At 41.1% G+C, this 13229-nt stretch overlaps 2 protein-coding genes across 4 annotated transcripts; both read right to left on the minus strand.

Annotated features, from left to right (window-relative positions):
- Positions 1-30: 30 nt before the first annotated feature.
- dnajc5gb (DnaJ (Hsp40) homolog, subfamily C, member 5 gamma b) lies at positions 31-7721 on the minus strand. 3 transcript variants are annotated; one of them, XM_070978506.1, is made up of 6 exons: positions 7531-7710; positions 7072-7201; positions 5444-5657; positions 5061-5214; positions 4012-4101; positions 37-2314 (listed from the first exon to the last, which is right to left on the minus strand). In XM_070978506.1, the coding sequence occupies exons 2-6, from the start codon at positions 7182-7184 to the stop codon at positions 2253-2255; spliced, it is 633 nt and encodes a 210-aa protein (XP_070834607.1). In that variant the 5' UTR covers positions 7185-7201; positions 7531-7710; the 3' UTR covers positions 37-2252. The 3 variants fall into 3 exon arrangements, with proteins under 3 accessions (XP_070834608.1, XP_070834607.1, XP_070834606.1); XM_070978507.1 differs by lacking the exon at positions 4012-4101 and having other exon boundaries at positions 31-2314; positions 7531-7721; XM_070978505.1 differs by lacking the exon at positions 37-2314 and having other exon boundaries at positions 3856-4101; positions 7531-7697.
- Positions 7722-7818: 97 nt separating this feature from the next.
- On the minus strand, positions 7819-12709 carry tp53i3 (tumor protein p53 inducible protein 3). The gene is made up of 5 exons (XM_070979510.1): positions 12543-12709; positions 12111-12378; positions 11317-11529; positions 8569-8765; positions 7819-8381 (listed from the first exon to the last, which is right to left on the minus strand). Exons 1-5 carry the CDS (start codon positions 12681-12683, stop codon positions 8184-8186), a joined length of 1017 nt encoding a protein of 338 aa, XP_070835611.1. The 5' UTR covers positions 12684-12709; the 3' UTR covers positions 7819-8183.
- Positions 12710-13229: the final 520 nt, after the last annotated feature.

The raw sequence follows: 13229 nt of genomic DNA on the forward strand, positions 1-13229 counted from the left end.
GAGCCAATGACTGAGCTCAAACGACTTTTTGATATTTCCAGTATCACACAAGTTTATTTGATCAGACAAACATTTACATTTACAGAAACGTGAAAGTTTAAAGAGTGGAAAAATACCTGGGAATGTTCAGATCAAACAAAATATAGATTTTTTTTTTTTTTTGCTTTAATCTTTGATAATTCAAACCTGAAGAGGAAAAAGAAAAAAAAAGAAAATCCCAGTAAAATGTATTCAGGCACTTCTGTGAAGTTCTGTATGATTTCTGTAAGTCAAAATATACAAAACTGACTTTTACATTCAGTTCTGGGTTTCTTTAAACTTTACATAAACACACTGTCGGACTGTCACTCATCCTGTTTCTGAAGAAAAACCGATCAAAGATTTGTACAAAATATAACCCGATAAGGCACAACGCGAACATTCCTCCACCCAGCATGAATAAAAAATAGAATGTAAACATGTACGCTGACATAATTTAAGGCGTTACCTTAATATACACTCAAATAATTTGTCATAAAACCTCCAATCATAAATATATCTCTGAATTTACATAAAAACACCATTAACGTATTGAGCATAATATCACAACACATACGGGCGATCTATCACCTCACACGTTACACAGAGATCATCGTTTCGACACGTCTGCATCTGCATCGCATCACCAGGTCAAAAGTGGAAATTTGGCAGTAAATTTCGTTCTCGTTGAGCAAAGCGATCAACGAGATTGGTTTTCGTGTGGAAAGAATAAAAGGCGATTTGTGGGAGCTTGTCACTTCATGAGGTCACTTCAGCAGCAGGTACAGCAAAGTGCTCCACAGCACCACGAGTCGTATTTAAAGAAGTACTTCAACATGTTGGGAAGTTCGTTTATTCACTTTCTTCACGAGAGTTAGAAGAGAAGATTGATGCCACTCTCCAGCTTGTATGGAGCCACAGGAGGTAATTAGCCTAGCTTAGCATAAAGACTGGAAACAGCTAGCCTGTCCGCCTAAAGTTAAACAAATCCATCTCTAGGTTTCATTAATGAACATGTTTAGCAGTGGTTTTAAGGCACATCGTCTCTAGAAAGTGTCAGAGGGTAATTCTTGAACTGTGCTAACTTTGCCCCCTACAGTCTTACTGCTAAGCTAGGCTAATCGCATCCAGCTCCATGCTTAAAGCTTTCATGTCGTATTGGAGGTACCATAATTATCAATATCTGACATGTAGCATGAAGTCAACACCCTGGGGACACAATCTGGGACTCTTCTGAAAGCTGCTGTGACAACTTCAGTTGCAGTTGATTGGTGTACTGTCTAACAGAATCAGGTCTGCGTTTCCACCTGAATTGAACTTATAAAACTCTGCATTTACATCCAATTTAGGGTTAGGAGCCTGAAAATCAAACAAATGCAGACCGCTCACCGTGCCAAACACCTGTAGTTTCAGGCGATTATGAAAATGTCAATTCAGGGTGTTTTTAGGACTCGTACAGCCAACTCTGCCGTCACACAGCCGTCCCGAGCTGTCCGCTGATGTGAAGAGACCAGACTCGTGTGTGTGTGTGGATAATCTCATCCAACTTTCAGAAAGTTTGTTTCTCCCAAAATGTTGAAGTGTGCATTATTCTCTGAATTCTCATCAGGTAGTGGAACAGCTGACATTCAGACATTTAAAATACACCGTTAATCGAGTCACAATCTATGTTACGTTTGAGGGACACAAATTGAAATCTGCATCATCACTGAGCCTTTTATTTCGTTTCTACAGTACATAACTATGTGCAGTCTGGCTGACGACCTCGGAGCTCTTCAAGTGGTTGGCCTCTGATGATCTGACACCTGAGCTGACGTATCCTGTTGCATTAGAAAAATATTCAAACATTTCTGACCCAAGAGGCCAGAAAGTCCTCAGACCCTCGTGGCAGCTTTTGGTTTTTAAACATGAACTTTGGATACTAAAGTGCACGTGAAGAATAATTATTCCAGAGCTTTGATCTGTGTGGCTGGCATTTGTCCCTGCAGTGTACGAACTGCCCAAGATTCAAAACTTAAAAAAATAAATACAAGATTCGATCAAAGACAAACCCGTCGACACTTAAAAAAAAGAAGCTGTGGCACAATCAAATCGTTTTAACAGATTAGCCTCTGAGGAAAACAACAACCACATTCAAACCTATAATTCATACAAATCACCAGCCTTTGAACGTGATCGATCCAGCCGCCGGTGTGGTCTCATTACACAGCCCAGACTCCGGAGGATCCACTCACTCACTTGTCGGACAGGGTGCCATTGGTCGCGTGAGGCTGAATCACAATCGGCACACTCTCACCTGGAGGCGGGAAAAGCAGGCGTCTTTAATCACACCTACAGTTTCTACGATTTGATCCATTTCTCAGCAAAGCAGAGCTGTTGGTTTCAAAAGGAGAAGAGTTTAGATGTTAAACCAGAGCTGAAAGGATTAGTCGAATTAGCGATTAGTCGTCTGACAGGAAACGAACGTGAACGTGTTTTCAACAATCGGAAGACGTCGCCTTGAGCTCTTGGAAGCGGTGATTTATCACTGGCGACAATATTTGATAGATTCATCGATAAAGAAAAGAACCAGCAGGTTGCAGTCGTAGTTTAAACACGGCAGCATGGACCGTTGATTTCACAAAGTTACTGTTTAATAAAAGCCATTCTCAGCTTCTCAAGGTGACGTCTTCAAATGTCTTATACTGTCCAAAACCCAAAGATGTTTGATTAACTATAAAGGAAAATATTCATATTTGAAAAGTCAGAACCAGCGAATCTTTGGCAGTCTTCTACATTAATTTCTGTCAGCAGACTAATTATTAATCAACTGTTTGAATGAGCTCTAGAAGTGAATAAAACAACACACACATTGATCAATAATGAAAATCTGTGTTAGCTGCCGTCCGGCTACTTAAAACAATGAAACCTGGAAAACTGAAGTATTGAAATACAGATTAGTTTTTTCTTATTGCATCAGGCAGCGGTGGAGAGACATATTACCCGTGTATTTTTATTTTCTGCATATTTACACTTTTACTCTACTACATTTAGAGACAAATCAGTCATTTATCAGCTGAAGTTAATTTGAGGATCAGCATTTTACAAAGGAAGCATTCAATCAGATACCAAAATATGACTTTATATATTAAATGCTGCAGAATATATTAAAGGTAATATATACAGACATTGATAGTGTAAGAACATCTTCCTTAATACATCTGTACTTCTACACAGGTCAAATGATGAATGTGGACCTTCTTGGTACAGGTCTTACAGGTCTTCACTGCTATACTGCTGCATTTACTTAAGCAAACACATGTTCCACCGCTGCCATCAGGTGAAGGATTTAATAGTACAATGGTGTAAAGAACCGTGTCGTCCTGGGACGAGCACACAGAGACATTTCTCATATACTTTCCATTAGTTTCTACAACACACAGCAAACAGCAGCAGAACGGACCAAACCAAGCTGCGACAACACGGGTTGTTTTTAAAAGCTTCAACAGAGTCCAGGTCAGTGGTTCTCAAACTGGCTTTTGACCCTTGAACACAATGTACTGCAGCGAGGTGTGCTGAGGGGGAGAAAAGCCTGTTTTACCTGATTTCTCTATACTGACAGAGACCACGAATGTGGCGAGGATGTTGATAACGTGTTTAACAGAAATGTACTTCTTCCTTATCAGGTAAATCATCGTGGGGCTCCTGAAATGATCCCCAACACTCAGACTGAGAACCACTGCTCTCGTTATTAACAGGAGTGTAAGAGTAAGCAAGCACAGTTCAGTTATTTAACCTTTATTTGGATTATTTTTATTATTAAAGTTCTAAATAAGGAACAAAGAAGCTGATCGTTGATTCTGCTGCCACCTGCAGCCCTGCTGAAGGTGTTAATACGATGGAGAAAAGATGTTAGTCTGTGACACGGCGGCGTTAGCGAAACACTGCTTCAACTTCTGCCAGACAGGCCAAGCGGCACAGAGCAGCAGTCAGCTGACAACAGGTGGACTTTACCTGCAGAGGCGACACCTTCGTCTGAAGAGGTGACAACATTAGCTGAAGTGTCACAAGGGCTCGGCTGAATAATTATTACATGGTCTCCTTCTGTGGAACAAAAGTTAACACTGAGCAAACCCACAGGTCTCAACTCACCGTCACAGCTGGAAGCACACAAAAAAGACCAGAGACGGCGACCAAGATTTAAAAGAACAGTTCGAACATTTTGGGAAATACTTGCTCACTTTCTTCCTGAGAGTTAAGAGAAAACAAAGCAGCAATTTGTGGATTTGTGTGCAGCAGAGACTTTCTTACGTGTCAGCTGGTTGTTCAGCTTATTGTTACTTTTGGACAGAAACAGACAAGCTGTCTGCCCATTTCCAGTCTTTATGCTAAGCTAAGCTAACTGGCTATAAGTTTAGATTTAACGTGCGTCTTGAGAGCGGTATCAAACTCCTCGTCTAACTCTAAATAAGAAAGAGAACAAGCACATTTCCCCGAATGTCCAACTCTTCCTTTAATGTCTATCAGGATTAACTGTTCACAATAAGACTCGGACCAAACAGCGAGCCTGAAAGCTCTGAAAATAAGCTGCCGTTCAAATCTAGCAACTGAAATTTGTCCCCAAAATTCGTCCCTGTTACACGTCCATCTTGTGCTATTTCCATTACTAATCACAACATACATTAAATTCAGCTAAACTGCACTACAAATGAACTTACAGTCCTCTAGGCAACAAAGTGGGGGTGCTAACAGCACAAAGTACTTCCTATTTTCAATGAATCCAGTTTGCAATACTGTAATTTTCACGTGATGACTCTGGTTAGTAAAATGCAAACTCGTGAAGCTTTTGAAATACTAAATATTTTGAAATCCTAAACCAACTGACCAAACAGCTTTTACTTTCAGTTTAACTTACTCTTACATGTGATGCAAGACACGTGGACCAGACGACGCAACATGAGATTTTCCAGACGCTCGACTGTTTTTATGTACGTGAGCAGCAGGAGGGATCCTCTTCATGTCTGTACAAACTGAAGCACTTCAAAAAGAATCAAACCTCTCACCTGCATCCTGTTCTCTGATCTGTGCCTCAAGGTCCTCTGGGTCCATATAGGCAAAATTGTCCTCTTCTTCTGAAGATTTGCATTTCCCACAGCAGAAACAGCAGCAGCAGAAACAGCAGCAGCAGGTGAAAATACTGCAGCACACCAAGAGGGTCTGAACACAAAGCAAAGGGAAGGACTGTAAGTAAAAGTGTGCCATTTGTATGCAGACATTTACTACATCTACATGGTACAAAATAAAAAGTAAACTACACGAAGGCAGTTTTTTGGAGAATTTATCAAACACATACCGAAACACATTTCAAATTACCATGCAGCCAAATCACCTTTGCATTCGACACTCATTTGCTGCACATGTAGACCTCTCAAAGCACGCCTCTCACCTTGAACCAGCACTTGGACATGAGGAAGTAGTATTTGACGCCCTCCTCCCCAAACTGCTCCGCAGCGTACAGGCCCATGGATCCATACTCGTCATAGATCTTCCGTTTGTTCTCATCGTTGAGGATACTGTTGGCGTTGTTGATCTCCTTGAATTTCTCCGCAGCTTCTGGGTTGTCTGGGTTCTTATCGGGGTGATGCCTCAACGCCAGTTTCCTGCAAACAAGTGCATTAGCAATGATGTAATCATGGATAAACAAATCTGAGGAAGAACAGATGACAATGTGGAGGTATCGCATATGACCATAACAACCCTGTCTGAAACTGTGGACATCAAAACACAAAACAATACCATATTTTCTGGAACTATTATTGGAGAAAGATACATGCCGAAATGTGAAATACCTCTAGATATTAAGACCATCTAATTTGAATAAATACCTCAAGAATGAACAGATAAGTATTTCATGAATACACTGCTGGTGAGAAGAATCTTAACAGGAAATGGTTATCATGGAGTTCAACTTTAAACGCATGGACAGAAATGATAATGGGTATGATAATATTTGACTGATGCTGAAGATCAATGTCGTTCACAGCTGTCCACCGGGTGTCCATTAGACAACACTTTTTATCATGACATAAATTAAGTTGTTCAAAATTGGAGGGTTGTGGGAATCGTAGCGTAACGAGCAGTCATTTATCAAAACAGATAATAAAAAGTAAATGCCAAATATTTTCTTCATTTTCTGGTTCCAGCGTCTGAAGTGTGAAGACTTTTCTGTTTATATTCAGGCTGTAATGAGGATATCAAGGCCACATCTTCCATACGAGGAGTTTAAATTCAGTAGTTACACATAAGATAAGATATACCTTTATTAGTCCCACAGTGGGGAAATTTTTAGGTATTACAGCAGCAAAAGTGGATAGCAAATATAGAGGGCATCAGTAAAAGGACATTAAGTATTAAATATCAACCAAACAATATAAACAGGGAGTAATGAAATATGAGCAAACAATACTGGTATTGCACATTGATATGAATATGAACCATAAGTACTGACATTTCACATTGAATGATAGTACTCCTGACTGGAGTAATGATAGTGAATAGTTTCCTATATTGCACATAGGAATTGATATATCGCATTGCAAGTTGATGCTACACATGCATCACATATAGCAGGTTTTTGGCTGGTTTTAGTCTGATTCCTTTGCTTTTCTAGGTTAAGGATCTTAAATTTTGATTTGTTTTCTTACAATGAGCACCTAGAGATTTTGTCAAACTCCCCCCTCGATCGTTGTAAATTTAGCATCTTTGGGTTTTAAACTGTTAATCAAATAAAACACGCAATTTAAAGACATCAGTTTGGGCTAATGTCTCACATTAAACTGAGCAAGTCTGTCGCCGAGTCTGACTCATCCAGCTCATGTGTTGACGTTGTATCACCAGCACTGTTAAAGCAGGTTTTTGACAGTGTTTAAACACGTCTTCATGTCCTGAAGATTACAAATACATCTCTACAAATACATCTCTACGTTTATAGACTGAACGAACACAGCTGTAATAAGCTAAGGGTAAAACGTGTAGCTTATTGTAGCCCTCAGTGTCAAGTGTTTCGCAACAAACCTGTATGCCCTTTTTATTTCTTCTGGAGATGCTCCTTTCTCAAGGCCCAGGACTTTGTACAAACTGTCTCCTGCCGTTGACATTTTCCGCTGGAGTTTGTTTGGGTCCTCCATGCTTCACGGTTTGACGTCTGTGACACAAAAACCACAAACACTCACTTTCGATTCTTGACAGTACGAGCAGACGACACTTCACTGGCTCGTATGTTCTGTGAGGAAGTAAATAAACCACAAAAAAACAACTCGAAAGTTCAGACAGCCCACATAACCGACTGTGTAACTACTGCTTCAGTTAGCTAGAAAGTAAACACACATAAGAACTTCTGTTGCCTCAAAAAGGTTTACTTTACTTCGTTTTGAACCCCGCGGGGTCAAGTCATGACATGTTGCTAAGTGACGCACGCTAGCGAACGTTAGCACTGCCACATGAGGAGGAAGTTAAACGTTAGATCTTACGCACTGAAAATTAAATGTCGCCGTTTTCGGTTGAATCATAGAGTCCAAAATGTCTCGGTTGATTGCCTCAGAGTTTGCTCCATGAATTGAAACTGCCAAAGGGTTTCCGCGACTTAAACGTCTCCCCTCATGAGTCGGAGAAAGACTTTGGACGAGCCGCAGCAGCGAAGCAGGAAGCGAGAAACAGGAAGGAATTCTGTTACGTCATTTGTCAGTTTGACACGCGCTCGGCTGCGTTTGAAATGCGCAGGATCGAATAAATACAGGGCAACGTTTTATTTATTGTTTATTTGCAAAATCAGAGATTCAGGGGATTTAGATTCTTAAGTAGTAAATGACGAACATGTAGTAAAGAATAACAATTACTGTCGGAGAAAAATAAGAATTAGAAAAATAAATTGGTCTTAAAAGATAAAAATCATAAATGTGTGCACACAAAAACATTTACTAGTGGGTAATCCTGTGTCAATTATTACTGTTATGACAGTACAGAGGAAATGGCACAGTACAAAAATTATCTCTGGACTATCGCTGGACGAGGCATGTTGATCATTTGTCATTCATTTGTGCAGCAGTTTTCAAATAACACAGCTGTTTGATCTTTGACATAAATCAAATGTATTTCATTTCTGTTAACATTACTGCAGCAGCTGTTCATCATTGAGTTTCCTGATTCTGTGGAATCACATTAATAACAATCTTCCCCATGTTCCTGTTGGTCTCCATGCGCCTGTGAGCGTCTGCGATGTTCTCCAGGTGGAATGTGCTGTCGATCACTGGCCTCAAGGAGGCTGTCTGGTCTGAGAAATATGGTAACACTCTGCGTGAGAAAGCCTTCACCAGGTCTGCTTTGTACTGTGAAGGGAAGCAAGAATCAGTTACACAAATGCAAATACAAGAGATGTGTCAAAACTAACATTTATTCACTTTGGAAAAGCAGATGCAGAGAAAGGCAGAGCTGTTGGATTTGAGTCAGCGCGTTCACATGCAGAGATGAAGAAACACAGCTGGTGAGTCATTTCTGTTTGGTCTGAATTCTCACCTGAAGGCTGCGAGAGCGGAGGAGGCTGCTGAGCAAGTGGCCTCGCTTGGAGAGCAGTTTACCCAGCAGATCTCCCTCTACTGCCCTGCCTCCCATGGTGCCGTACAGCACCCATCTGCCGTCAGTGGCTAAAGAGCACACATTTTGCTCCCAGTTACACCCGCCAATGCAGTCAAGGATGACGTTTGCTCCCTTGCCTGTGAAATTACAGTTATTAGTTATACAACTGAATTATGCAGGACTCAGATATTTAATACCAACTTCTGAATTTGAACCTAACCCCTGAAGGGGTAAATGCAGCCTTTCTTCTGTCTTCTTTATTTTAATCTCATCAGTGATAAAGCCATATGTCACATCTATTATTTAAGACGTAATCAGCTGCCAGAAATACTTACTAGAGCACCAAATGTTTGTTAATCCACAGCTGAAAATAGTCCCCAACACATGCAGTATTAACTCCTGTTTGAGTACCATTTCATAAAAACTACAGATTTGTGTCTTCAGTAGGAACAAATGGGCCACAGACAGAGCAGATAAATCAAAAAGAACTGAGACATGGACTAAGACCTTGATGGTTTTTGTCTTTTCATAGGATTTGTTGACACCTGTAACCTGTAAATCAATTTGAATTTGCTCTTTTAGCTCATTAAAATTCTGTGATGTACAATGTAATGGGAATTCTTACTATTCATCTTCTCTGTTCCTCAATCGTGAACCAAATGATTTCATCTTCTCTTTACTCAGTTGTAAGCATTCACTACGTTAAAGACAAATGATTAACAATGCCATTTGATTAGGTGTGTGTATGTGTTGATCTGCTGACCATGACATCACGTCTGCACTCATCTACTGATTAAGGGAACAATCTGCATGATCAAAGCAGCTGATCATTGTCCTGACTGAACAACACATTATGACATGCCTATTGTGCTGACATTGTTCTGATGGTAATGTCATCATATTTACAAGATAAAGTATTGTATATAACCCGACATCTTCCCCTGTTCTAGGCTCTCTTCTTGCCGTCTCACTTGAGGCAGCAAGGATGAGCCCGTCTGCAGGCGTAAGAATAAACTCCCAGAAAGACAACGAACGACTTTGTGCTTTTTAACACAAAATTGCCAGAACAACATCTTATATTTCCATCATGAGCAGTGAACGCTACTAAAGCTGCAAAGAAGAAGAAAATCCAGTGAAAAGTCGATATAACTCTGACATATTGTTTGATAGATCACAACAATACAAAGAATACAAAAACATAACAGCAGAGACCTGCAATTTTCTGATGCTAAACTCGGACAAAACTGAAGTTATAGTAGTAGGCCCTAAACATCTTAGAAGGTCACTTTCTGATGACATAGCAGTTATGGATGGCATTGCGCTGGCCTCCAGCACCACTGTAAAGAATCTGGGAGTTATCTTTGACCAAGACATGTCCTTTCACTCCCATGTAAAACAAATTTCAAGGACTGCCTTTTTTCACCTACGTAATATCGCAAAAATCAGGCATATTTTGTCTCAAAATGATGCAGAAAAACTAGTCCATGCATTCGTAACTTCCAGGCTGGATTATTGCAATTCTTTACTATCAGGCTGCCCAAATTCGCTGCTGAATATTCTCCAGTTGCTCCAGAACGCTGCAGCACGTGTTCTGACAAAAACCAGGAAGCGAGATCATATTTCTCCAATACTCGCCACTTTGCACTGGCTCCCTGTAAAGTTTAGAATAGAGTTTAAAATTCTCCTCCTTACTTACAAAGCCATAAGTGGCCAGGCACCTTCTTATCTTAAAGAGCTCATAGTACCTTATTGCCCTACTCGAACACTGCGTTCCCAGAATGCAGGTCTACTTATGGTTCCTAAAGTCTCAAAAAGCAGAACAGGAGTCAGAGCATTTAGCTATCAAGCTCCTCTCCTGTGGAACCATCTTCCAGTCTTTGTCCGGGAGGCAGACACTGTCTCTACATTTAAGAGTAGGCTTAAAACTTTCCTTTTTGATAAAGCTTATAGTTAGGGCTGGCTCAGGCTTGTCCTGGACCAGCCCCTAGTTATGCTGCTATAGGATTAGACTGTTGGGGGACATCCAAAGATACACCGAGCTCCTCCGTCCTTCTGTCCCTCTCCATCCGCACGCTCTCATGTCCTACCACGGCGTGTTACTAACTTAGCTCCTTCCCCGGAGTCTCTGTGCTTTGTCGTCTTGCAGGTTCCCATGGACAGTGGCTGAATCTGGATTGTGGATTTCAGCTGCGTCTCCTGCCTTGGCCCTGCCTGACATCCACTGCAACTGCTACTGCTGTTATTACATCCACTGTCACTGTTACTGTGACTGCATGTCTGTCTGTCTCTGTCTCTGTCTCTCTCTCTCTCTCTCTCTGACTGCTTTTCTGTCTGTCTGTCTGTCTGTCTGTCTGTCTGTCTGTCTGTCTGTCTGTCTGTCTGTCTGTCTGTCTGTCTGTCTGTCTGTCTGTCTGTCTGTCTCTTGCTCTTCCTCTCTCACCCAACCGGTCGAGGCAGATGGCCGCCCACCCAGAGTCTGGTTCTGCTCGAGGTTTCTGCCTGTTAAAAGGAAGTTTTTCCTCGCCACTGTCGCCAAGTGCTTGCTCATGGGGGAATTGTTGGTTTCTTTGTAGATAAAAGAGCTTGGTCTGTACCAGCTCTATATGGAAAGTGTCCTGAGCTATACAAATAAAATTGAATTGAAATTGAATCAGCGCTGTGAACAGTCTGCACAGCTGCACAGCTCACCTCCTGTAAAATGGTGAACTCCCTGCGCGAAGCTCTCCTCTTTGTAGTTAAACCCAGCTGCTGCTCCCAGACTCTCAGCCATCTTCAGTTTTTCTGGGCTCCCTGCAGTAACAACGGGCACGGCACCAAACAGACGAACCAGCTGAACAGCAGCTGTTCCGACTCCGCTGGCTCCAGCATGAGCCAGCACGACTTCACCCTCCTTCACCTGAGCTGTGGCGGAGACGACAGATGGAAACAAGGCAGTGCAGAATTGAATATTGCTCACCTTGTTAATTACTGAAAGAGGGAACCATACTGAACCACATTCACACTTATCAATATTTATTTGCATGGGTTCTGGCTTGTTTAGAGGGCCACACGAGTAGAACTGTTTCTTGTTTATTTTTCTAGTAATGTCAACTTAGAACTTAAATTATTTTAATTATTATGATGCAATAATGCACCTTTCTGTATTTTTACAGCAATTACCAAAACAAAAATACAAAGTGCTTCATAATGAAATCCTAAAAGAGGAACACCGATCAGATAAAAAGGATAGAAAAACAGAGACATTTGGAATACAAACAATGAAACAGCAGTGCAGCAGCATATTGTTGCTACCAAGACATAAAGTATGTAATATATCAGATTAGTAATAAAAAAAAAAGACTCTGTCATGGTGGCAGCAATGCACTGCCGTATAGCTAGAACAAAGGCTTAAGTTAAAAAAGCATGATCTGTGTTATTCTCAATGATATTCCCCTGCAGAAAGATGAATATTCTCTTATGAATAATAAACACTGTTGCTGTACCTATGAAAACCAGCAGCTGAAAAGCAGTGAGCCAGGCCTCTGGGATCGCAGCAGCCTGGCAGAGTGTGAGATTAGGGGGAACAGGCATGAGAAGCTCCTCAGGCACAGCAACATATTCTGCATATCCGCCTCCGCAGAGCAAGGCCATGACCCTGTCAGCTGGCCTCCAGCCCCTGCTCACCCCTGGGCCCAGAGTGTCTACCGTGCCAGCCACCTCCAGGCCTATGATGTCACTCTCACCTGGGGGAGGTGGGTACAGTCCCCGTCTCTAAGAAAAAAAGAAAAATAGGTATTACACAAGGAATCCAGTATATGAGCTGATTGTTGCAGGATTGAGCCCACTTCACTTAATCATTTAAGTCAAGTATGCACATTTAAAGCATGCAAACTGTAGCTGAATTATGATTTGTAAAAATGAATATTGCAGTATACCTGCAGCAAGTCCGCCCTGTTGAGGGCAGTTGCATGAACTTTAATTAGGACTTCTCCTTCTTTAGGTTGAGGCTTCGGCACAGCTCGCAGCACTAAATTCTCTGGTCCTCCTGGTACGTCAACACACACTGCCTGCATCATCCGGGCAAAGATTGAGCACTTGTGCCAGGCAAACAAAAGAAAGAAAAATACGTTCAAATTCGAAGATTCAATCATGACATAAACTCCTGTCTTGAAGCTGGTTGCCAACTAAAAAAAGAAACCTGACAATAATTAAACCAATAGCTACTGTAGACAAGCTTTGTTGGTTTTAACAGTCACCGTCTTGTTGGTGTTTCCCAGTAAAAATCTTCTAGTGTGCAGGATTTGATGCATTTGAAAGTCCCAGCAGTGTCAACTGTGATTGGATTGAAACAAAAAAAAATACTATGAACTTGGTAAGAATTATCAACATCAGCCATACTTGAACATGTCCAGAGCAGCAGTTCTTGCACAAACTAAATTCTATCTTCACTTATATTAATATGGCATAATAAAACACTAAGTGATGGCTGGGAAATGGAGGGATGGATTGAACAATAACAAATAAATGAATCTGTGCTTATCTTTAATTAATGTCCCACCAGACACTTTGAACAGTTCTTATTCTCCATGATTAATTTCAGCTGTAAATATGATCATTTCTGT

The sequence above is a fragment of the Chaetodon trifascialis genome, chromosome 14 (genome assembly GCF_039877785.1).
Source record: "Chaetodon trifascialis isolate fChaTrf1 chromosome 14, fChaTrf1.hap1, whole genome shotgun sequence".
In the NCBI taxonomy this organism is placed as follows: Eukaryota; Metazoa; Chordata; class Actinopteri; order Chaetodontiformes; family Chaetodontidae; genus Chaetodon; species Chaetodon trifascialis.

Bases quoted from the DNA above. Each gene is read 5' to 3' on its own strand.
- tp53i3 (XM_070979510.1), bottom strand. From the start codon at position 12,683: ATGATGCAGGCAGTGTGTGTTGACGTACCAGGAGGACCAGAGAATTTA. The intron at 12,379-12,542 runs GTATACTGCAAT...TTTTTTTCTTAG, and splicing joins ACAGGGCGGACTTGCTGCAG to AGACGGGGACTGTACCCACC. The intron at 11,530-12,110 runs GTACAGCAACAG...TCTCCGCCACAG, and splicing joins TCAGCTGCTGGTTTTCATAG to CTCAGGTGAAGGAGGGTGAA.
- dnajc5gb (XM_070978505.1), bottom strand. From the start codon at position 7,184: ATGGAGGACCCAAACAAACTCCAGCGGAAAATGTCAACGGCAGGAGAC. The intron at 5,215-5,443 runs GTGAGAGGCGTG...CTTTGTGTTCAG, and splicing joins TGTCCAAGTGCTGGTTCAAG to ACCCTCTTGGTGTGCTGCAG. The intron at 4,102-5,060 runs GTGAGAGGTTTG...TTTGTTCCACAG, and splicing joins GATCAGAGAACAGGATGCAG to AAGGAGACCATGTAATAATT.